This window comes from Artemia franciscana, chromosome 4 (genome assembly GCF_032884065.1).
Source record: "Artemia franciscana chromosome 4, ASM3288406v1, whole genome shotgun sequence".
Lineage (NCBI taxonomy): Eukaryota > Metazoa > Arthropoda > Branchiopoda > Anostraca > Artemiidae > Artemia > Artemia franciscana.
In genome coordinates this window covers 17,152,919-17,180,092 of record NC_088866.1, presented here as the reverse complement: position 1 = coordinate 17,180,092, position 27,174 = coordinate 17,152,919, and the positions used below count along the sequence as shown (strand labels likewise).

General features: G+C 36.1%; 1 protein-coding gene across 1 annotated transcript in view; it reads right to left on the bottom strand.

Annotated features, from left to right (window-relative positions):
- The window catches only part of LOC136026061 (NAD(+) hydrolase sarm1-like), a gene marked incomplete in the record, with an annotated part of 166,228 nt that overhangs the window by 62,147 nt on the left and 76,907 nt on the right, over window positions 1–27,174 (bottom strand). Inside the window, 2 exon segments of the mRNA XM_065702247.1 lie at window positions 305–540; window positions 11,276–11,422. Coding sequence (XP_065558319.1) covers window positions 305–540; window positions 11,276–11,422 — 383 coding nt within the window.

Sequence of the window (27,174 nt, the reverse complement as noted above, 5' to 3'; positions counted from 1 at the left end):
TGTTTTGTTTTTATTAATATTATTATTATATTACCCTAATTTATATGTCTCTCTCCTCTTCATTGAATATATTTTTCAGGTTCTAAAATGTTTTTGGATTCCATCCTGATTTTTTATATCTTTTCTTCATTTCAGTTATACGTTTAATTTTCCTTCTATATCTCCTATATGATAAATGTCATTGTTTTGTTTCACATTTTTTTTCTTTTTTTCTTTTTTTAAGTGCTTTATTTTGTTTTGTTGGCCCATTACAAGCTAAGCTTGATTGATTGACTGATTGATTGATTGATTAGTGAAAGCTTACTTTAACAGACCACAATTAGCTAATTTTGCCATTGCACTTCCTGTTGGGGCTGATGTGGCCATAGCCATACCTCCTCCACCAGAAGACTCGAAGGTCGCTTTCATTTCTGACATAGCGGATTTAACTTCATTGAAATTTGACTTTAATTCTCGTTCACTTATTGAATGTTTCTGATTTGAAAGTTCGCTGGATGACATTTGAGACCGTCGTGAAACGCTGGTTCTCGATGACGAAACCTAGGATAAAAAAAAAGATTATTATCATTCCTGGAACGTCCTGATCACAGACAAAACGTATGTAATACAGACGTCCAACTGAAAAAAATAATTATGGTACCAACCATGTTGGTGCTTGTGGTGGTCTATCCTCAGTTTCTCAGGCTTCTAGCACGCATGAAAGTTATCCTACATTGCCTAAATGCACCTTTTCTCTATCCATAAAATATCCTTTTTTCTAATATTGTACGACAGGGCACGTATACATCTGTATTTTATACTTTTTGCATGTGGTCCATATCGTACAAAAAATGTCCGATCCATTTTACTTTAGCTTAAACAGAATCGTTCGCTTTTACAGAATTTGTTCAGCTTTTTACTCATTGCAATGCCTACAAAGGAGTTGTAGATATCCTCGAAGAGAGGGAGAGGTTTTGAACCCGCGGCATCTGCCAAAAAATGAGGTTTAGATGAGTCTCCTACGGTTTCATTCATTTTCCATTAAACTCGATTCAAATGTGGCGTTTTATCAAAGTTATGCTCCATCCCCCTGACTATGGAACGAGTTATGCTCCTATATATATATATATATATATATATATATATAAATATATCTATATATATAAAAATAAGTTGTCTGTGTGTGTGTGTGTGTCGAGTGACGTCATGTTTGTGTGTCGACTGACGTCATGTTTGTTGATTGACGAAATTACACACCGGGACATCGGGACACAAATGACGACCGGGACACCGGGACATCTATCTATATAAAAATAAGTTGTCTGTGTGTCGAGTGACGTCATGTTTGTGTGTCGAATGACGTCATGTTTGTTGATTGACGAAATTACACACCGGGACATCGGGACACAAATGACGACCGGGACTCCGGGACATAGGGAATATAAATGACGACCGGGACACTCAAAGAGAAAGCGACCGGGACACAAGGAATGTTCGATTAGCAATCACCATCAACAAAGCACCGGGACACAAATGACGACCGGGACACAGGGAATATAAATGACGACCAGGACACTCAAAGAGAAATTACAGACCGGGACACCGGAACACAAATGACGACCGGGATACCGGGACACAGGGAATATAAATGACGACCGCGACACTCAAAGAGAAATTACAGACTGGGACACCGGGACACAAATGACGACCGAGACACAGGGAAACAACAACAACGGGGACGCCGGGGGGCACAGGGGGATATATAAATGACGACAGGGACACAGGGAATGTTCGATTAGCAATCACCATCAACAAAGCTCAAGGGCAATCATTAGAATAATGAGGTATAGATCTGAATACAGATTGTTTTTCCCATGGACAATTATATGTTGCATGTTCAAGAGTCGGTAAACCTGACAATCTGTTTATATGCACAGACAATGGGACAGCCAAGAATGTTGTACATTTGCAAGTTTTTCGTAGTTAAAAAAATATAAATATATCTATCTATATTCACAGGTGGGACACAGGGACACAACTACAATCACGACCGGGACACAGGGAATATAAATGACGACCGGGACACAGGGACACAACTACAACGGGGACGCCGGGGGCACAGGCGGGATATATAAATGACGACCGGGACACAGGGATTGTTCGAAAAGAAATTACAGACCGGGACACCGGGACACAAATGACGACCGGGACACCGGGACACAGGGAATATAAATGACGACCGGGACACTCAAAGAGAAATTACAAACTGGGACACCGGGACACAAATGACGACCGGGACACAGGGAATATAAATGACGACCGGGACACAGGGACACATCATTAGAATAATGAGGTATAGATCTGAATACGGATTGTTTTTCCCATGGACAATTATATGTTGCATGTTCAAGAGTCAGTAAACCTGACAATCTATTTATATGCACAGACAATGGGACAGCGAAGAATGTTGTATATTCGCATGTTTTACGTAGTTAAAAACATATATTTATATCTATCTCTATTCACAGGTGGGACACAGGGACACAACTACAATGGCGCGTAACTAATGTGGCGCGTAACGACTTACGCGCGCGGGGGGGCTTGGGGGGCGCGAAGCGCCCCACCAACTAGGTGTTGGGGTGGCGCGAAGCGCCACCCCAACAGCTAGTATATATATATAATATATAAATATATATATACCGTAATCAAAATCCAAAAACGTGTTAAAATCTAAATGAAGAGCAAAGACACGGGCGGTTACAAGATATGCAAAAACGACAATTAGAGCGTGTCAAAAATGAAAATAAAGAGCAAAGACACACGCGGTTAAGAGACATGCGACACCGAGCAAATGAGCGAGTCAAAAAAGAAAATGAAGAGCGAAGACACACGCGGTTAGAAGAAAAGCGGCGGCGTGTCAAAAATGAAAATGAAGACCAAAGACACACGTGGTTAGAAGACATGAGATATCAAACATCAAACATGTGAGCGAGTCAAAGGAAATCAAACTGGAGAGCGAATCAAAACGTGTCAAAATTGAAAATGGTAGCGATGATGATTGGGTTTGGGATTTTGACATGGACAAGGTCATCAATGCCTACCATAACTTTGTTACAAAAGCAAAAGTTCGGCGACATGCATTTCATAATGACGAAAGACAAGCCGAGGTAAAACGAACCAAAAAAATTGAAAATGATAGCGATGATGACTGAGTTTTGGATTTTGACATGGATAAGGTCGTCAATGCCTACCATACCTTTGAAAATCGAAAACCTGGACTAGATAAATCGTTGGAAGAAAAATAAGTTTTTGTTCCACCACCTGAATAATTAAAAAGACAAAGACTCGGCGATATACCTTTCTTTATGACAAAAGACAAGCCGAGGCAAAAAGAAGAAGTTTTTGACCCACCACCTGAACAATTAAAAGAAACAAAAGTTCGGCGATAGGTCTTTCATAATCAGAAAAGACAAGCCGAGGCAAAATTTAAAGGTCCATTAAAAAAAAGTAATTTTACAAAGGCACTATTTCCAACTAAAGGTCCATTTCGACGTCATGACATCAAGAAAAGGCTCAATTAAGAGCTTGAAACTTATACAGTAGGGTTCTCTGATACGTTGAATGCGACGGTGTGATTTTCGTTAAGATTCTATGACTTTTAAGGGGTGTTTCCCCCTATTTTCCAAAATAAGGCAAATTTTCTCATGTTCATGACTTTTGACGGGTATAATTAAATTTGATCAAACTTATATATTTAGAATCAGCATAAAAGTCCAATTCTTTTGATGTAATTATTGGTATCAAAATTCCATTTTTTAGAGTTTCGTTTACTATTGAGCCGGGTCACTCCTAGCTACAGTTCGTTACCACGAACTGTTTGATCAGGGGATCAGGATTGGAGCTCGTCTATGAATGTAATTGAAGAAATGCTTAGTCAGTGTTTTAGTTCCTGTTTCTTTCTTTTTTGTAGGCATTGATTAATGAGGAATAGCCCTCGGATGATAGTTATAGTAATCAAGTGGAGTAAGTTGTTAAGATGTGCGGTCGGGATGGGATTGGGGATTGTGATTTGCCGCCAGATGGGTAGCATAGTAGCAAAGCTACTTGGCAGTTTTCATGGCCTAGTAAAATTTGTTGGCAGATCTAGAAATTTGTTGGCAGACTTGGCAGCTATTGGAATTCTATCGAATTCTGCTAATGGCAGCTTTGAAACTTTTTCCATACCTTGTTATCTGGTTTGGTTATCTTTTTTATTATATTTGTGCTCCCCTCCCCTGAAAAGTTTTTCTTTACTTGTCGGGTGACCATTTTGGAGTTGAGATTTCGTTTGGCAGTTTGTATTAAATATCCTTCCTTTTTCAGTGTTGTTTGCATTTTGAAAACAAAACAAATAAGCAAATTAAAGTCCTAAAAAGGTGCCAAATGGAGTTCACGACGGGATTTTAGCCCAGTCATCTAAAGTTCGTTATCTGAGTCAGTTGTCTCTAGTATTGAGAGCATATTACGAAATCGTTATCATCTAGGTGAGATTAAATATATTTTTAGAAAATAATTTCTTGATATTTTCTTGGAGAAAAATGTCGCTTGCGCAACAGCAGTCTTTTTCCGGACAATTCGGACATTTTCTACATTTTATTCAATTTCTACTTACCCCCGTCTAAATTGTTTAGTGCAAGTGAAGGTTTCACTTGATTACAATTTTAAGAAGGCAAAACAATCTTTATGGCGCCCGGAACGCCTTTATGGAAATACAACTTCCTAAGGATGGCAGTAAGCCGGGCCAAAATTGTAGGGCCACATAGGTTTATATAAAACACTATAATGCCATAGACATGCCTTAAAAAATCTCTAGTCCAGTTGATCTCCCTAGGCTTGTGCCCTACAAATAATGCATTAAGATAATCCTGGAACAAGGCTAAACGTTAAAGTAACGAAGTAGTTAAGTTCACAAAGTATGTGTTTCATGGAAAAGATTGTCTTTAAAACCTCCCCTTTCCCACCAAGCTACTGACATTTTCGACCAGCCTCTCGAATTTTTTCCTTTTTTCGACCACTAATAGGTTTGAACATAATAGCCTACATTAAAACTCTATGAGGAGGGATTGTATACCGTCTGCCTGGAATTTACGCCGAAAGTATAGGTGGTGGAAAGCTCAAGGGGCAGGGGAGCGAGCGATAAAACCGTCCAAGACTCACAGAGCCATCTCAACATTTCTGATTCCGATACTTATATATTATAGCACCTATGTTAAGTTCTTCATCTAAGGTGAACCTGTATCTCTGACTAATTCTAATGAAATATCACAAAATATGATGCAAATATAATACTTTAAAAACAAATTCCTGCTAGGAGGTAAAGTATAGTGGGTCTGCATCTATCCCAATATTAGCCCCCCTCCCCCGCACAATGTGTAAAAATATAGCCCAAATTATATATTTCCAGTCAGTTCTGGCCCTTGTCTTTGTCTTGTCTCAGGCTAAGCTGAAAGAAACTAACGAAGAAACAGACTCTACAGTGCGTAAATGGATGAAGAAATTAATATAGGGACTATAGCATATAAGTACCCTGATTTCTTCTTCTTCTTCCGTTTTTTCTTTTTGCTTTTATTTGAGCGATATTGCTGAAAATGAGCGTTTACGTCAAATTTTTAAGGCAGTGTATTTTTCAATTTCAATGACTATTGTGTACTATGAAGCCCGTATTTCTACTGGCTTCTAATATCGGTCTACAGGAGCTTACAGTAATCTGCGGTGGCCTTTATTATTTTCTTGAAGAAGCAGCAGAAGTACAGGCAATAACACATAAATAATACGTAGTGGCTGCATTCCAGGTTGCAAATCCCTAGTAACTAAACTTCAACTATACAAGTTACTTGAAGCGACAATTGTAGCCAATCAGTGCAAGTTAGTCTAATAATACTTTCAATATGTTTTAAACTGATAATAATAGCATTATGATAATGATACTCAGTTACTTCACTAAAGATGTTCGTTAACTAATTTTAGTAAAAACTAGTGAAAAAGCAAATCCAGAGCTACTTTCCTGTTGTTCCAACTACTAAAAAACGCCAGCTGGAACAAAAACTCACTTTTTCATAACCTTTGTGTTACTTTGTGCTGAACATGGAATACAACCTATATTGGGACCATCTCTAATCACTGATTTCTGTCTGTGAATATAGTTAAAGTTTAAGGTACATTTCTATGGCTGTGTCTATTTCAATTTCAATGGCTATTATTTACTATGAAGCCCGTATTCGGTATTCCTACGGGCTTCAAAAATCGTTTTACCGGAGCTTACAGTGATCTGTGGCTGCCTTTATTGTTTTCTTGAAGAAGAAGCGGAACAATTACAATAGTAGATAATATGTAATGGCGAGACTATATTGGGAGTCTCTCTAATCAAGTAGTTTAGCCAGGGCCGTTCCTAGGGTTGGTAGTAAGGTAAGGTAAAGGATACGGCATTAGACTTTACAGTCCTTACCGGCGGTGCTGATCTCCGTTTCTTGCCCTTCAGCCAGGAAGTGCAATGGGGGGTTGGGGGCCAGCCATCCTGTGCTTTCGCACACCCTTCCTGTTTACCTTCCCCAGATTTCTCCAGGTACCCATTTAGAGCTGAGTCGACTCTGGCTAAGCTTACAGGGTCACACCACTGACCCCCGTCCCAAACCGAAGAATTGGGTACACTGGGACTCGAACCCGTGTCCTCTCAGACAAAGGATCCCGAATCCAGCGCATAGGGTTGGTAGTACCTAGGTCAAAATTAATTACGGTGCTTCCTCCCGACTCAATTATAAATAAAAATCCACTAAAACCCCAGCCTTGGTGCCCTCCCCCACCACGGCACCCAAGATAGCTTACCCTGGTCCCCCCTTTTTGAAGAGCCCTGAATACAGCTTATGTAAAGTAACTGGCGCAACGTGAAAAGGCATATGCGCAGGAGAGCCTTCGGGCCTATCCCTCTCCGAAAAAATCTCAAGATCTTTATGATTTGTGGGATAATTTAATCAATTTTTTATAATACTCGTATATTTTATATCTTTTCCAATCCCCCCCCCCAAAAAAAAAACTGTTGCATATAGGCATGACAGGACCGTTGACTAAATAGGCTTTCAGGCATCGTTGTCGCCTTCTGCGCCAGCCAGTCTGGAAATGCTTAAATCTAAGTAACTTGACAGGAAGGTATCATCACTGTTGTTTTACTACAATATGGAGGAAAAAAAATTTGGAAATTTTGATTACGGCCCAAATTTTCATTTTTTTTTTTAATTTTAAGAGACTGTCTATTTTTAAACTTTATTTTCGATGTTTTCCTCAGCAAATTTGTCTCAGCAACCTTCATCTTGTTTTACTGTACCCAGAGGTAACACATATGGGGGGAGTGGGATATAAAAGACAAATTTTGGTGACTCAGTGAAACTAATTTGAGTCAGTAAATTTGCGGTGCAAACGCTGAGGTTTATCAACTCTTTATTTGAACTTAATACACGAGGAGAATAAAATTCATCCTTGTTCTCAGTTAGTAAATGCACCAATTTTACCAGCTCAATTTCAAAACTAAACAAAAGAAAAAAATGATAAGATTAATGAAAATTGATGATAATACTGACTTAATGTCTCCCGCTATCTTGATAATGATCAGAAACTACAGGAGTTTAGCCAAACAATCAACAGGTGATTCCGTGAAAACTTAGCATTCGGTAGCAACTGCTTATCAGTACTACTAACTGGTTGGGGAACAGATGACTAGTGTAACATGAGAGGTAATTTGAGTGCTGATTTTAAGTGCAAAACAACAAACTAAAATAAATATACATAAGTAAATTACTTGATACAAATAAGTATATTTGAAGGACACAAAAGCGTCACACACTACTCCATTTCCCTTCGAAATAAACCTGAGCTAAAACTAAGTATAACAACCAAGCAAGTTGCGTCCAACCCGTTTGCTGCATCAATCCTTAATAGTATTCCAGTGCTTTACAACCGAATACAAGACAAGGTATACACTAAAATTGTTCACTACCCACCGAAAATCGGACAGGCTCTTAACGCAGCAAGTACAATCACTTGGGCTAGCGAAGCCATCTCGACTCTCTAAATATTCTTAAAATGTTTTAATATTTCACATAATATAATTATTTTTTATGGTTTTCTGTATTTCCCAGTACCTGAAAAGATTCCACTTCCAAAATAAACTCAAACTTATGTTGTTTCAGCACATTCTAAATGATACCGTTTGAGAAAAATAATATCAAAGAGGAAACAGCGCGAAAATTTCAAATGCAGACATATGCTATTTAGATATGGATTAGGCATGTACCTAGCAAGTGAACTAGAGCCTTCCCCTTCCTCCAAACTAAAGATTGACTCAACTGCTTTGCCAGCAAGCGACTTCCTCAAAAAAGCGAAGAGGTAGAATGTGTGGTTAAAAATGGATGTTGTCACTGGAATAAGATGATGGACCGTTTGGCAGAGACTATGGCAAATTGATTGAAAATTTCTAAATGTGATTCTTGATTCAAAAGATGAATCATTGGATGACTGAAAATCAGTCTGTGCTAACGAAATCTGCGATGTCTTCAGAATAATAGTAATGATTGGCCTGGATGATGCAATCCACTACAACTTTTCTTTCCCGGCACCCGCATACCGAAGTATTGGGCAAAATGTATGCTAGCTATGAAAACCTTTCCACAATAAGAAAGATGTTTCTTGGGAACTCCCTAGATTCTGAAAACTCATGTTAATATAAAAGCCAAGGGATGTCGGGCCCGACTGAGGTATTCAAGCGGTAAATTCAAAGCATACCACGCTGATTTTAGGCTTTGTTCAAAGAAAATGTATCCAATCAAGTCGATGCCCCAACTCTCTGTTCCGCAACTTCAACTACGGCGTAACTATGCTTCAACAGACTGAATCAGGTGCATGCAATGTTAGGAGGTTAGCGTTATTGTCTTTCTTCATCGTTACCACATCCCAAAAACCGAGAATGAAACCATTGACTGACCAAAGAACAATATATGTTATAAAAGATTCAGCTATGAGGATTTGACTCAATTAATTGAGGAAAATTTGTAGACTCCTATGACAGCGATTCACAATTAACAATCAGAAAAATTACTCAGACGCTTTTCCTACGTTTCTTTCTTCTTCTTTTTTTTCCGATATAAATGAAGCGTCCTGTCGACATATCTGTCAAACTATGGCTGAAAATATGAACTTTAATAATGAATGAAAGTTGCCTAAGATGTACTTTGAAAGATACAGAAAACGTAAAAATTAAACAATACTTAGACATTGTTCATACTCGCGCAGTAAGGTGCAAATAGGCGTATGGGATTTAGGGAGACGAGTAAGAAAAATAGTTTTAAATTCTGTTTTCTGTTGCGCATGACCAATCAGAGTGCTTAATTGGTTGTGTCAATACATCAGTGAATATTGTGGTCAAAATAAATAAATATTCATTTTATATTGTTATTTTTGGTTATAAGGCCACGCTGCCTATCCCAACAATGTGAACAATTGATAAGTTGCCTCAAAATCCAGTTATATTGAGAAAAAAAAACAAAGAAAAGTCTACTTTTAGAGAGAATCAGGTTAAACACCTTCATCCTTTTTTTCCGGTGGTAGCTGAAGTCTTGAATCTTTTCATGAGCAACAGTAGCTGCTAGTCTCTAAGAGCGCACGAGGTACTTTCTTTGGCCCGCTTCATACCATATTTTGTTTCGAAATCCAACGTAACGCATAGTTTGTTCCGTCTGTCGTCTTTATGATTCTGCTGCATTAAAACCTTTTGACGCAACGTTTGAGAAAGGAAGCACATTAGTTACTGCCAATTTTAAATTTAGGTATACCTCGGTTCCGCAAGAGTTTTTCTTCAAAAAACCGAGTATCAATAGGTAACCACATCCATATTTTCAAGACTGATGAGACTTTGCTTCCTACACGCCTGTTCAATTTTGATTCCATCCCATTATACTTTTGCATACTTTTGAACAAAGGGTTAGAGAGTCGTTAATGTCACCATTGAAACGAAATCGAGTGTGGATCTGCTGCACAGCTTCTATGTAAAAAAATTGTGCAGCTCTGAGAATCTTTTCAACTGCATCATGGGGAGCACCAGGATCTGATTTTAGTGTCAAGAGAGACAGTCCTCCCCATTTAGGAGGAGGTAAAGGATGCAGCACTAGACTTTTTAAAGTCCAAACCGGCGGTGCTGATCTCCGTCTTAAGGCCCTTCAGCCATGAAGTGCAATGGGGGGATGGGGGCCAGCCATCCTGTGCTTACACACACCCTTTCTACTTACCTTCCCCAGATTTCTTCAGGTACCCATTTAGAGCTGGGTCGACTCTGGCTGAGCTTATTGAGTCACGCCATTGACCCCCATCCCAAAACAAATAACTGGCAACACCAGCAATGGAACCCTCACCCTTCAGACTAGGAAGCCTCACTCCTCCTTCCTGGGGTTTTCTACAAATGATTACTAGTGTTAAAAGTGTTAATTTTGGCACCTCTTCTCTTGACTGCTAGATCAATTCAGTTGTTACTGTCGTCGTCTTCTAGAAGGCTCTATCCAGCATAGGCAAGCATTGAAACAAAATTCGCTTCCAAATCGACTGTGCAAAAGATCCTACTCCCTTTATGACGCGTCCAGACTATCAGATTTCTGGAAAAATGGGATGGAAAACTTCTTCCGTCCCATTTCGCTGTTTCGGATCAGAAGAGGATTTTCCAGGGCTGAAACCCTAGAAATTCCTAAAAAAAAATCCAGATGACTTGTAAAAATCACTTAAAAATCCCCAAATCTCTAAATGAAAAAGTTTGCCACTGTAAGACCTCAAAAATCCCCATTTTAGGGAAGAAATCCCTATTGCCACTTACATAGCATTCAAAGGACTAGCAGACGAATATTATGGAGTGTTACTAACTCTTTTTAGAATAATGCTAACTCTTTTTAGATTAATGCTGATTTTGAGCGCTTTTTACGGAATTCATAAAAATTTGGAGAAATAAATAGTTTTAAAGCCGCATTTGCAGAGATGCTTACCATGGAGCTTTGAGCTCCCCTGAACTCACTTAATATGCTGCTTTATGGCCTTGCCAAACCGTTGTTTTTTATATAATTCCAGTTTTACAGACCTGAAAAATATGCAAACAAAATATTGCACCATCTGCGAAGAAAGCCAGCTGGTCATTCGCAATTGTACATTCTAAAAATGCTGGAAGAAGATACCACATGTTTCCAGCCCTTAATAGTGGAGTAAATTTTGCTCTAACAAACCTAGAACTCACCTGTCCAGAGGGAGGTGCTCCACTAATGCTTGCAGGCGCTGCAATTCTGCTAGGAGCACTGGTCTTTTTAACTGGTTCCGCGAGCACTACTTCGCCATTTGAACCAGGAGTATCATTTTTTTCTTCGTTGGTAGAAAATTCGGACATCTATAAAAAAAATATGAAATTAATTTAGCATGAATAACTTGATTTATGATTTGAATTTCATGGTACCTGGAGGAAATTGCGTTTTTGGATATTTCAATTGAATTTAATCCAATTGTCCTTATGTACATATAAAAAAAAATTGTTGACATTGAACAATATAGACAGAAAAGAGACAGCAGCCTATTATTGACACTACCATTTTCAGGTTATCAATTCCAACCATGCTTACAAGCAAGACAATCATTAGGATAAACCCTCCGTTTCATAAGATTGTTTCAAATCCCGGCCTCCCAGATCCCTCGCCGTCAGGAATGACCCGTTTTTGTAAAAAAGGGCTAATTTGTTGCCTCAAAACCACGTACAGGATACGTGATGATAAATCCATTAGAAATCTTGTAGAGGCAACAGGGATTTAAACCATAACACAGAATAATGATAGCAAAGAAATATCACGCTAGAACTGATAAGGTCTTGCGACACAAAATTTCAGAAAAGCTTCTCAATGTATAATTAGGAATAACCAAATATACCTTTATACAAGGCGGTGAACACTATCTTTTGCAGACATAGAGAACTGTATGATTCTTGTAGCTCATGTTCAACCGTCTGTAACTCAAAGCTTATATTTTGCCCTTTGCGCTGTATCCCTGCAGAAATCCCTTTATACCAATAAGACACGCTAGACTATCTTTTGTACAGCACCTAGCTTTTATTACATCAACTACAGGTACCTCCTTTACTGCTGTCCACACCTCAGAACCTCTATATGACTCGACGCATGTCAAGAGTTTTACCTCTATGTCTCCAAGACACAAAATGTGGCGTATTTAATAACCCCTATCTATTATTATGTTAGATACAGTGGCCTCCACTCGCTTTAGCTTTGGATCTTGCATCTCCAAGTCATTATCCGATTCTTTGTGCATAACTGTAATCCCAAACTTATTGTCTCCAAGTTACAGTAAGTAGCCCAGTGCATAACCCCGAGCGTGTATCACTGTAAATGGCGTGTGAGTGTAACTGAACCAAAAGCAACAAAACCCCTGTAGCTGAACCACCGAGTAACTGAACGACTGTGCGACTGGACCCTTGTATAAGCGAATACCTGTGCAACTGAGCCCTCGTGTAACTGATCCACCAGGCAACTGAACTTCATTGGACTAAACCCTCGTGCAACTAGACCTCCGTGCAACTCGACCCCATTTAAGTGAACCACCATGCAGCTGAACCACCGTGCAACTGAATCATCTTACAACTGAACCCTCGTGTAACTGGACCATCGTGCAACTGAACCACTGATCTCAGTTTTTCAGTGTTCTAAAAATATGAAGCAATATCATTGGGTAAAACAAAAGTTAGAATTTGTACATGTTCAATCTTGTTGGAATTATTTGTTGCTTACAGTCATGATATAAACGCCTGTCAAGATCATTCATGAAAAGATTTGTTTTATTTTTGCAAAAAAAGAAGAAGATTCAATGTCAGAAACCATTAAAACTGATTTTATTTCTCTTTTTTTTGACGAATGAGACCTTTCTGGACGTTAAGTTATAAACATATGTGATTAAAATACTTGACCTTTGTCAATCTAGATAACGAATTTTTATCAGACGTCTTTGACGAGATTGCAGGTAAAAAGGATATGGGAGGAGGACTGGTTGCACTCCAGCCTATTTTTTCAACATTCCTTCAACATGCCCAGAAAGTTAACTTCATACTCTCAGGTTTATACCCTCAGCTGTTCTCGGCACATTACAGATACGTCGTTTTGTAAAACAGGATGCACAAAATACCACTTGATTTAGTTGAAGATACTCGTAAACATTTTCCAAACGATGCTTTGGCTGATAACATCAGCCATTACTTAGCCCCCTCCCCTCAACTCTCCTCCCAAACCAAAAAAATCCCCCTGAAAACGTCTGCACACTTCCCAGTAACCATTACTATATGTAAACCGAGGTCAAAGTTTGTAACTTGCAGCTCGTGGGAGGGGGCCTAGGTGCCTTCCATTTTTTTCGGTCACTTAAAAAGGGCACTAGAACTTTTAATTTCCGTTAGACTGAGCCCTCTCACAACATTCTAGGACCACTGAGTCGATACGATCACCCCTGGGAAAAAAATAAATAAATAAAAACAAACACGCATTCGTGATTTGTCTTCTGGCAAAAAATGCGAAATTCCACATTTTTGTAGATAGGGGCTTGAAAATTCTACAGTAAGGTTCTCTGATACGCTGAATCTGATGGTGTAATTTTCGTTAAGATCGTATGACTTTTAGGGGGTGTTTCCCCCTATTTATAAAATGAGGCAAATTTTCTCAGGCTCTTAACTTCTGATGGATAAGACTATCTTGATGAAACTTATATATTTAAAACCAGCGTTAAATGAGATTCTTTTGATGTAACTATTGACATCAAAATTCCATTTTTTAGAGTTTCGGTTACTATTGAGCCCGGTCGCTCCTTGCTACAGTTCGTTACCACGAACTGTTTGATAAAAAAAAAGTTTGGAAGAATAGGAAGATTTGTGTGCAAACAAAGAATAGAATATTGGAAGCTACAGTAATGACAGTGGTCAAATATAGCGCTAAAGCAGGGGCGCTCCACAAAACAGATGAAGATTTCCTAGATGTTTTCCAGAGAAATTGCCTACAGCTAGTTCTAGGTACCCAGCTGAGTGACCGTATTTCAAACAGTAGGCTGTACGAAAAATGTGGTTCAATCCCGCTTTCTAGGGCTACAATGAAAGAAAGCTTGAGATGGCTAGGGCATGATCTATTGGTGAAGGATGACATATTGCCAGATTGACCTTTTCGGTCAACCATCTAGGACTAAATGGAAAACAGGTCATCCGCGGTTGGGGTAGGAGGATGTCTTATTGAATAGATTTGGATGGAGGAGGAGCGTGTGTAACTGTGTTGGCCTAAGGTGGCTTGGGGCTGCGGTGAGTTATTAGTAGTAGTAGCTCAAATACCAAATTTGAAAGGGGTAAAGAGAAACAGTAACAGCGATATATCCAAGCAGATGAAGATAAATATAGATTATTAGAATGAAATGTATCTGTGTTTTAAAATTCCTCAATTCGCATGCCAGGTACTATTAGATATCTGGTTTGCCGCTAGTCTTTTGCGTCACTCTATCAAGAGGTTTTAAATGACTGATGAACTTTCTTTTGAAGAACAGAGGAACTTCTAGGGAAAGTTTCCAGAAGGATTTTTCCAAATCGAAGTGCATCGTCGAACGAAGCTGCTATTCGAGTACTCTGTTCTCGTCGTGTCATGTATGTCATGGCGGCTCGGCAATGGGAGGTGGATACGAGGAAGTCAATAGAAGGAGGTAAATTCAAGTACTTGTAGAAAACAATCATCAGCGCTAGATCAGAAGAATCACAAACAGACTGAAGAGAGTCATGGATAACGAGCGAACCTGTCCAGCTCTACGACTTTTGAAATGGTGCCATCAACGTTTTTGGAGTACCAGCATAAAGCGGACATACATGTCTAAATCAAGATTTGTATGCCAAATAAACATAAAAAAGAGACTAAATAGGACAAAATGAGGCCAGCTCGAGACAATTTACGCAGAGGGATCTCGCTTTAGGATAGCCCCTCTTCGCCAAGACCAAAAAAGCAGTATGTTGCGAGAAATATATACGATTACTTAGAGGGGGTGAAGGAGACTTGAAAATTTGGAAATTTGAGAGAGGAGGAGAGCGGCCCCAAACCCTCCCAGTGGATTTGTCTGCATATTGTGACGAAAACGAACTACTTGACGAGAAAACGTTTGTAAGAAAATGTAAACGATTAGATAATATTATGAGAAAAAACAAGGAAAGGTTAAGAGACAATGGAAAAACGTTAAGAAGCATAAAATATAAAGTAAGTCCGAGCCAGAAGACCAATAATTTTCTGCAAATAAAAAGTGACTCATCTTAACTTCTAGTTGATACCAAATACCACAACTTCCGTATAAGCTTCTAATAAGACAATTAATGGCAAGTTGTAAGTTTGACTGAGTTCTATCATGCTTGAACAAGCCTAAACGACATCAGCTATTTGAGTTTGCTTTTTCTTACGAAATAAAATTTGGGCGAAGGACTATTAATGCAACCAGGAAGTGGGGATCAAGATCACACCAATTTGAAATTGGAAGACTGTGTACAAGTATGCAAGGTTCGAATGGGGGATGCGCTTTTTGAAAATATGCAATTTTTAAATTCACCCCCCCCCAAAGGCTTTTCAAACATTAGTATCTAATTATCTACTTTACGTCAGTCGTTTACGTTTTAACTTTGGAATCAACCAACCAGCCTGCAATGAGAGCCAATAAGTTTTGTGGTACTTTCGTGTTATAGCGACCGCACTTAGTTCTCGATCTGTAATAAAACCGATTTTCTGTGTCTAATCGGAGATAATCAGCTTAGCCTGAGCGAGATAAACAGTAACTATGCAGATATATTTCAATTAAATATTTCTTTTACAGGTGGTTAGGTCAGCAATTTAATATAATGCGTTCTGGGTGGCCTGCTTTAACCGGTCAAGGTGCTCCTATAAGGGGGAGCTGGCCAAATGACCCTTTACTACTAGACTCCAAAAGTGGGTAAAATTATATCGAGACTCACAATTATTTAGATTTCCCATGGGCACAATGAGTAGGATTGACCCTGGGTGTTATGTTATGATCCTCTAATCCTCTTTCATCGCGGGTCAACTCACAGTACAAAAAGGATTCTGTACAAAAGGTGGACACACTTGAACATCAGGGGCGTCAATTTACAAAAACTTAAGGGGAGGGGGGCAAGACACTAAAAAAAAGCAAGCAATTTTTGAGCCGCAAGATTTTTTACAATCTCTGTTTCTCCGTGATTTTACCCTAATTTGGCCCCTTTCCAAGATAGCCAAAAGTAGCGGGTCTAGAGTTTGATAAAATTTTAAGCCATATCAATTATTTTTTTCTAAATTTAGGAAATATATTTGTGGATCTTTTAAACCTTCCTTCTTCCTTGTGGTTTCCCTAGATTTTGATTTTCCAAAGTTATCAGGAACAACTTCCTACTACCTAGTTTAGGTCACAGATCCAAACTAGAGTTTAAACTTACCTTGACTGGAACAGCTGAAATGCAAGTTCAGCGAAACACTTTATCCCTTATTATTCTGGAATCAGCCCCCCCCCTCCCACATTATGTACCATCTCAGATCTAAGTGCATGTATCTCTCATACCTTCTTATCCTTTGTATCATAGCCATCAAAATTAGGGACATCAATGTATATACTGACATAATCAACCCCTGGCCCATCAACTTCATCCGTTGAATCATCATCCATATTATTTCACTTTTCAACAAGTTAAGACTAAACACAAAGAATTTCAAAAATCTACTGACAAAACATAGCTTATCGGACTGTGTGTAACTTGTTTTCTATCTCGAGGCAGGATGACCCAAAAACGTGTCTTAAGCCAAAATTAAAAACAATTGAATGTGCCGATTTTTAAGATTAGCAAGTTGATAAAAAAAAAGGATTGCAAATATTATTTTTCCAAAAAGATAACTTGTGGCTGCTCTAAACAGCGTTAGCAGATAACCACTGTAAAATAGCATAACCGTTAAAGCGAAAATGAGCCAAAAGCACCGTTTTTGAGTGAAACCTATCGAAGGTGCAATCATTCATAAAAATTTGCTTTGAAAAATACATCTATTAGAACAATTTGATATACAACCACCATCAGAAACACCCCAACGGTGCAAATGAACCCAACTCGACAACACTGGCCCTGAAGATCATGTCAGGGATGCAGTGGGCTGAAACACACTGGAGTCCTATTCAGGCTGTGCTTTTTGACACTGAACATATCAAAAGTCGCAAACGATTAATTTTATTATTTTTATAGTCTTGTTTTCTAGGACGGTATAATTGATGTCTTAATTTTCTTTTCGGGCTTGCTGACGGAATAGAATATTTACTGTACATAATATATGTATTACATTAAATACCTGATGATTCAAAAACTATAAAATTCATTAAGCTTAGTGTTACCCATCAAAAGCTACGAGCCTGAGAAATCCTGATTTCCGATTTGCCTGTATTTTCGAAAATGGGGGATATATCCCAAAAGTCAAGGAATATTCATGAAAATCACACCATCAGGCTAAGCATATCACAAAACTTTATTGTAGGGGTTTCAAGATCTTATTTACAAAAATGTAGAATTTTTTTATTTTTGCCACATCAATCTTATGATTTAGCTCGATTTCAATCTTCGGCGCCCCTAGGGCCAAGCGTTTTTGGCGCTTCTAGGCCCAAGCGATTTACGGGGAAATCTCCGACAATTCGGGGATAGTGGAAGACCAGGACTGAAGGCAACTGGTGAGCGATGAGCCAAAAACAATGCAAGAGAGAGGTGATACTAGCTCTCAGCCGCCGTTCTTAGGAGATATCTAAAGGTTTTCAAGTGGCTACGAAATTTCTGTGTTGTTTTAAAATCCCTTTCTGTGAATGGGCAGCGCAGCAGCAAAGTGCACTTGGCACTTTGACGATAAATCACAACAGTCTTGTTTTTGTTAAGAAAAAAATTGTTCAGTCTTTTTTTGCACCCCTAGGAATTGTGCACCCCTCAGTCCAGGCCTAGTGGGCCTATGCGTAAACCCTGGAATGATCAGGCCCGATCTTGATCTTATAGTCAAGTTTCTTAAGGTGGGCACTAAGTTGGGAGAGCGGCGCGCCCTCTACGTATTGTTTTTTTTTTCGATCACTTAGCATAGAAAGTGCGATAGCATAAATTTAGGAGAGTACTTATTCGATTGGAAATTAAAAGTTCTAGTTTCCATTTTGAGAGTGGAACGGGATTGAACTAAAGTAAGATCCATTTTTCACAACAAAAAAAAACTGCAACAAAATTCTTTCATGTTCAGAGAAAAAACATTTATAAAAACCGTTTACACCTGTGAATTATAATAGTGAAGTTTATTCACTTTTTATCGGGTGACATTATACACAGCTGAAGAAACAATATTGTGCTCTTGTTAGAGCAGAGCTTAACCCTTAGTCGCGATTCCTTGAAAAGATGAATAGTCTGAATGTATGTTTTTACCTTTGTGCGACTGACATCATTGTAAAAAATAAACTGCATGCCTAAAGTGCATTAGTGACTCATAGACAACAACCTGAAAATGAGGACGTCACAACGATCAAATTCATCCAAACGGTGACGTCACAGTCAACTGCAAAATGCGGATGATTAATCGGCTTTCTAAAATATTATATAGCACCTTTTCTTCCGAGGACAAAAATTGGAGAAAGACTTTTCGTGCCAAATTTGTCTTATGAAAATGTGACAGAGTTCCAAAGTTCTAAGCTAAACTCTCCAGCAAAACTTAATGCAAATTGCTTTGTAAATGATATACTATGGTCACCTGGATTTTATATTAAATTTCATCGCCTCACTTCTAAAGGCATAATTATGTTTTTGAACGCAGCTAAGCATTTCATAAGCCTGTTTAAACTCTTTTAACCTTGCCAAGAATTTAAAATAGCATAAAAAAACTTGGCCTCCAAATATAGGACCATTCAAAGTTGGTAGACATGAGGGCCGGCATATACTGATTTTGATTACAGTATACTGAGTAGCAGACATAGTCGAACTGCAACCCTTTTCGATTATGATTCCCAGGTTTAGAGAAGATACACTGAGAGTCTTCCTAACTTTATAGAAAGAAGCACGCTTTCGAAAAACGAAGCATGTTAAACGCCCTTTCGTTTCATATACGAAGATTAAATATAAAAAAAAACAAGTTTTTTCGACTGAAAGCAAGGAGCAGCATAAATACTTTAAACAAACAAAAGTTATTACGTATCAGAAGGGGGTTGCCTCCTCCTCAACACCTCGGTCTTTACGCAAAAGTTTTGGCTCCTTACTTTCAGTTGAAAAACTCATTTTATTTTTTTTATGGTTTTTAAATAATCCCAGGAAATCTGGCCCCACCACCATGGAGAAATACCCTTCCCACGGATATGTCCTCTAGACAATTCAACCCCGGTGAAAATTTACCCAGGACGATTACCCTTAATAACTCCACGCGTAAAATTGAGACGGAAAAGAGAAAGCAAGAAATATAAAAAAAATTGTATAGGAATTCTGTCAATTTCCTCCAAATTTATAATTTTCTCTGACAACTGTGCCGTGGTTTGTTCTTTACTAGGTTTCAACTATATCCGATGAAACTAGCATATGCCCTATTTATAATGAACTCTACGATTCCTTTATGCAATAAACCGATGTCATCAGAGGTAACGCCATAATACAGCGTTTTTCAATTTACTTCATAGTTCTAATTGAACTACGACGACATTCATTATCTAGCAAATGAAAATGCGGATCTTTGTAAAAACATTGATTTTGTTTAACTTTTTTTTCAATTACAAAACCATGTAGGGGTGACAAATTCCTGATATTGCAATAACATAATCTACTGCAGTGTTACAGAAAAATGCAGTTTTTCGTAAAAATTGATCATATTTTAATTTTTTGATAACAAAAGGTTTTTAGCTAGCTCAATTTCACATGACAAAGGTATTGTCCAGCACTACAGGGAAGCACTACAGAATTGAAATTTTTAAATACCAATATTTAGGTCTAGCTTTGAACAGAGATTCTGGTGATTTAAGAATAAACGAGTGATGTTTCGGTTTTCTGAAAAGAGAAGCTGATACTTTAGTAATGCCTGAAATAAGCCTTGAACCACCTACCCAATCACAAAATCAGACACGCCAACAACCCCTTAGATCTCAAAGTGTGTCTGCAAGCAACGCGATTATTAAAATCAGAAATAAGATGACATAGTTTTCCACCTTATTTAATTTCTGGCTCATTTTGTTTTGAGTGAATGAAATTTTTTTTTATTTCTCAGTTGTTTACTAGTATCAGTCGATGGCAGTTCTTAATTTTTCAGATTTTGTGCAAATCACGGATATTGGCAAATGACCCGCTTTATGGTTGTTAGGTATTTCGTTTTAATTCTTTTAATTTTTGGCTTTTATTGATTTTTATTTATCTTTTAATTTTTTAGATTTTTTGGGTTTCTAGTTGTTTTTTTTTTTTTTCACGTTGACTTTCCGTATCTATAGTTAATCATCATTTTCATAGTTCCACAGTTATTCTAAGAGAATAAAAGGTTTCTAGCCCAAATAGTTTAGCTATGTATTTAGTGAAATTACAAAAACACTCACCCACAGTAAACTTCAAATATATAGATTCTAATATAATGTGACTAATAATATATATATTTTATATATATATATATATATATATATATATATATATATATATATATATATATATATATATATCTATATATATAAAAATAAGTTGTGGATGGATGTGTGGATGGATGTGTCAGGTGACGTCACCTGAAAAAACTGGATCAGGTGACGTCAAAACTGAAAAAACTAAAAAAGGCAAAAACTACAAAAAAAACTAAAAACTAATAAAAAAAATAAAAAAGCTAAAAAACTAAAAAAACTAAAAAAAGGCAAAAACTACAAAAAAAAACTAAAAAAAAACTGAAAAAACTAAAAAAAGGCAAAAACTACAAAAAAAAACTAAAAACTAATAAAAAAAGTAAAAAAGCTAAAAAACTAAAAAAACTAAAAAAACTAAAAAAAGGTAAAAAACTAAAAAAAATAAAAAATAAAAAAAAACTAAAAAAAAGGAAAAAACTGAAAAATAAGCTAAAATAAAGGTAAAAACCAATAAAAAACTAAAAAAAAAAGGAAAAAACTAATAAATGACGACACTCAAAGAGAAAAAAAGGCAAAAACTAATAAATGACGACACTCAAAGAGAAAAAAAGGCAAAAACTACAAAAAAAACTAAAAACTAATAAAAAAAATAAAAAAGCTAAAAAACTAAAAAAAACTAAAAAAAGGCAAAAACTACAAAAAAAACTAAAAACTAATAAAAAAGCTAAAAAACTAAAAAAACTAAAAAAAAGGCAAAAACTACAAAAAAACTAAAAACTAATAAAAAAAATAAAAAAGCTAAAAAACTAAAAAAACTAAAAAAACTAAAAAAAGGTAAAAAACTAAAAAAACTAAAAACTAAAAAAAACTAAAAAAGGTAAAAACTAAAAGAACTAAAAAAGAAAAAAATAAATGACGACACTCAAAGAGAAAGCGACCAGGACAAAAGGAATGTTCGATTAGCAATCAACAAAGCACCGGGACACAGGGAGTATAAAAAAAAGAAAAAAAAAGGAAAAAAATAAAGGAGAAAAACAAAACTAAAAAACGAATGTATATACAGACCGGTACACCGGGATACAAATGACGACCGGGACACAGGGAATATAAATGACGACCGGGACACAGGGACACAACTACAACGGGGACACCGGGGGAAACAGGGGGATGTAAATGACGACCGGGACACCGGGACAGGGAATGGTCGATTAGCAATCACCATCAACAAAGCTCAAGGGCAATCATTAGAATCATGAGGTATAGATCTGAATACAGATTGTTTTCCCATGGACCATTATATGTTGCATGTTCAAGAGTCGGTAAACCTGACAATCTATTTATATGCAAAGACAATGGGACAGCAAAGAATGTTGTATATTCGCAAGTTTTACGTAGTTAAAACCATATATATATATCTATCTATATTCACAGGTGGGACATAGGGACACAACTACAATGGCGCGTAACTATTATGGCGCGTAACGACTTACGCGCGCGGGGGGGCTTGGGGGGGGCGCGAAGCGCCCCCACCAACTAGGTGTTGGGGTGGCGCGAAGCGCCACCCCAACAGCTAGTATATATATATATATATATATTTATAAATATATATATATATATATATATATATATATATATTTATAAATATATATATATATATATATATATATATATATATATATATATATATATAATATATAATATATATATATACATACATATATATATATATACATACATACATATATATATATATATATATATATATATATATATATATATATATATATATATATATATATATATATATATATATATATATATATATATATATATATATATATATATATATATATTATATATATATATATATATATATATATATATATATATATATATATATATATATATATATATAATATATATATAATATATATATATATATATGTATATATATATATATATATACATAAATATATATATATATATATTATATATATATTATATATATATATATATATATATATATATTATATATATATATATATATATATATATATATATATATATATATATATATATATATATATATATATATATATATATATATATATATATATATATATATATATATATATATATATATAATATATATGTGACTTACTCTTTAACGTAGTAACTTCAAACCAGATTGCATCCAAGTGTTAGAACAAATGCCTCGATTTAACTACTAGAACGTTAGTCTCCCAAAACAATGCTCACTTTTATACCATTGTTTCCGATGGCTCCTCACTGGCAACATTTCAACTAGCCTTAAGATACCAGGGAACAGTCTTTTTTCTCTATAAATGTTTATTTATGTAAATTAATGTGGTGATAGATGTTAAACTGCCATATTTGAAATTCTCTTAGGTGGATTATGGACAACTCCCACTTATATAGCAAATATGTAGTTTGATCGAAGTTTTAATTGTCTGATTTAATAGTTTCGCCCTTGGTTTACACAAATGAGTTTTCAAAAAAAACTTTGTTCTAACTAGTGAGTCAACAGATCTAGAATCTTCGTCACAACATATTGTCTCATGGTCAAAAATAGTTCAACACATTTCCCAACCCCACAGGTGCCCCTCGAAAAATCCTTGCACGTAACAAACCAATTTTCCTTGCAAAGCAAAAGAACAGAGAAGGTGACTTTTCAACTTCAACCTTAAAGGCTGGCTCAATGCATTCTGGGTCTCATTTTAGTAAGATATCATTTCAAGCCGCATATTTATGCATAAATCCCATAGAATATGGCAGCTTCGTGTAAAAATGGCGTTTCTTAAAATAACACAAAAGCCTACCACTTTACAAAATGACAAAAATGACAAAAATACAAAAAGATGACAAAAATGACGGTAGTGCTATTTTCGTGGGTGACAAACACAAAATTATCCTATCTCAAGTTAGTAAATGAAGGTGACATTCCTTGCACCGATATACAAATAATGGCACCTATTCCAACAAAAGAGAAAAAAATGATGACACTTTTTTAGAATGACAGGAAAAACAGTAATACTTTTATTCATAATGCTTTTGGAAAAGACCAGAAAATAGATGAGCAAAAAGCAGTGCCAAAATTTTTTTCGTGGCAAAATATTTCCCATCGCATCTCACATTAATTTAAAATATGTTGTTTAATACTTCTTGTAGTCTTTCGAAAAATTGCATACCTAGTTAAATGGTTTACTTACTTGATTTAGTACTATAGCTACAAGTAATGTGCAGCAACAAGAAACCAGTGGCATCTATTCACCAAAATTTAGGGGAAGGGGTGCAAAAGGTAACTTTCAAAATCTAGGTGGGGGATGGGGAAATGTATTTTTTTTTATTTTCTCATTTAAATAGCAAAAAAGCATTTACAATAGAAATACCCTCCCCCCAAAGTTATTTTTTAATTTTTTGGAGGGACCTAGAGGATGGCGCATGCGCTCTACTAGGCACACTACTAATTTCCAATATTTTCCCTTTTCTTTTGAACTCAGAAATACTTGTAAACAGTCTTCGTTTTCGTAACACTTTTATGTCTTGGGAAAAATGCGACGAAAAATTTCTCAGAAACTGGAAAAACCTGTTACTTGAATGTTCCAAATAATTTGTCACAACATATTGGGGAGTAGATTTTCTGTTCTGAATTTTCTTGGAAAACTTTCCAACAGATTAAATGTGTTTTTTTTTCTGTTTTTTTTCATAGCAGGTTTCATACTTTAGGTGAAAAAGGCATCAAGTAAATTTGCTATATCCAGAAGTAGAAGTTTAAGAGGGCATAATAATGAAAATGTGTTATTACAAGTGAATGAGTTACACGAAAAGTCTTATAATATAAGAGCGATTTTAGGGAGGAGAGACAACGGAGTACTTGCCCCGGGTGCGGAAATTTTAGGGGTGCAAAATTTCAAAAAAATAATATAACGGCTATAATCATTTTGTAATTTTATTTTTATTAAAATAAAGTAGAGGATGCAGTTAACAAGTGAAACTAATTAAATAAATTATTAATTAATTGGTAAGATAAAAACAAATTAAAAATACAAAATATTTAAATAATAATAATTAAAATAACCAATTTTAATAATCAATAATCAAACAATTAAGATAATGAATTAAAAATAGTCAAAAGTAAACTATTAAATAATGAATAGTTTGAAAATAACTTTGTTAATAAATATTTTTTTAATTAGATCTGAAAAAATTTGCGGGAGACAGAGGAAGGGGGGCACTAATCAAGATTTTGTCCTGGGTGCAAGAGAAGCAAGAACCACAAATGGATAACATCCCTGATATCAACAAGTCTAATAACAAGTATGATGTCTGTCGAATAAGTGCATCCTCGTCCATACCGTAGTTCAGAGACACTCACCAGGGAGGGGGGGGGTTAGGATCTCAGAACCCCCTAAATTCTAAGTTATCCGAATTTTCTGGGCACTTCTTCTTATTGTCCATAAAACTTGAAAGTGAGCAAACTTGAGTGAGCAATAAAACTTTTTATTGCTCCCTCATCCAAAAACAGTAAGGCTTACGTGCCTGCTGTATTCGACTGAAACATGGACATAATAATTAAGCAAGGGATGTAGTCACAATTTCATTTCAAGGAGTCTAACATGGTGTTCGTATTTACACAAAAGTATGAGCTTAGAAATTAGAAAAGTCAGATATTGATAGGGAGGGGGTAATTCAGACTGGGGTAAATATATCACAGTTCATATTATTGACCTACCAATAAAGTGAACATACCACTCGATGCCCTTTTTGTGCTCTTTATGAATATAATAATTACTTCTATTGAAAATTCAAATTGAACACTTTTTGAATTCTTAAAAATGACGAATATTCAATTAAAACATGAGTTATCGGTCGTTTTCCAACAAAATAATATTACATTTTCTCAGTGCCAAAATTATTTTATAATAAGGTTAGTTTAGGTTAGGTAAGGTCAAAAAGTGCTTAAATTTGAATTTGCAATAGAAGCGATTATTATATTCGTAAAGAGCATAGAAAAAGGCATCGAGTAGTATGCTCACTTTATGGTAAGTCAATAATATGAACTGTGATATATTTACCCAGACTAGTTTTAGGGAAGAACTTTCCTTGTCCACTAAGTTCAGCTGCGTAGTGAGTTTTCTTTAAAATATCTGGGTTTCCAAGAGAGAACTAGGACACCAGATATTTGGCTTTGTCACTATTTTCTGGAAAATAATATTAAAATCAATAGAAAATAATAAAAAGCCACGTACCCTTCGTCTAAACATATCCCTCCTAGCTTTTACACTATAAGCCACTTTTTTTGTTTCAATTTCTTCCTCGTCACTACTGACGGTATACGGCATAGATGACTGACTTCGATAAGTTTGAAATTTTAATTGCCTATTCATTGTTCTCCTCTGATCTCAACTTATGACTTTTATTCCGGTTCCTCAAAGAACCTCAAGCACTGATGACTTATATGGAAACAACCAAACATACAAAAAAATTAATCTTCTGCGAATTCTGTCTTCAAGGTCACTGCATATTTTGATGAAACACCGTCTATTGCGGCAGGATTAGGGGCTTGGGAATAGTTGTCATTGGTATATTTGATGTAATTATGGCCAAGCAGCTGCTTGCAAGCTATAGGTTATTGCCTCATTGACCAGGACCATGTCCAGGATTTTTTTCGGGGGGGGGGAGGAGATGGAAGTTCCGAATGCTTTACCAACATATATTTAAAGATTTAAAGATCTCTCTTGCTCATGAAGCTGGAATCCAAGAGGAAGAGGATTTCTAAAAATCCATAAATTATGTTGTAAAGATGGTAGGCACATAAACTGAATTATCAACCTATTTTAGTTTACTTCTCGAATGTGTTTATGCTGCTTACGCTAACATTCAGTTTGTTGATTGAGTTTAGGGTAAAATTATAGCAAACCATATAACTGGCTTTCGTATAAAGCGAATACACCACTCGATGCCTTTTTTTTATGCTATTTACGAATATAATAATCGCTTCTACCTCAATTTCAGATTTAAGCACTTTTTTGGCTCTGAAAAATGACCTAAATATAGGTATAAAAAAGGCTAAATACATTTGTCTCAAACTTTAAAACATTGATCTCAAACTTACTGTTTCATTATAAATCCATGTTTTTAATTTTATACAATCCATAAGCACTGATCTTCCAATATTAATTTGGATAAATTAATTTTACCAGTGTCATGGTGTTTTCTTCTTTGCGCTGAGAAAATGTAGCATTATTTTGTCGGAAACGACGGATAACTCGTACTTTAATTGAAAATTCGTTATTTTTAAGAGCTTAAAAAGTGCTTAGATTTGAATTTTCGGTAGAAGCAATTATCGTAAATTATATTCGTAAGAACATAAAAAAGGCATCAAGTGGTATGTTCGCTTTATTGGTAAGTCAGTTATAGGAACTGTCATAAGTTTTGAAAATTCGTCATTTTTAAGAGCCAAAAAAGTACTTAAATCCAAATTTAAGGTAGAAG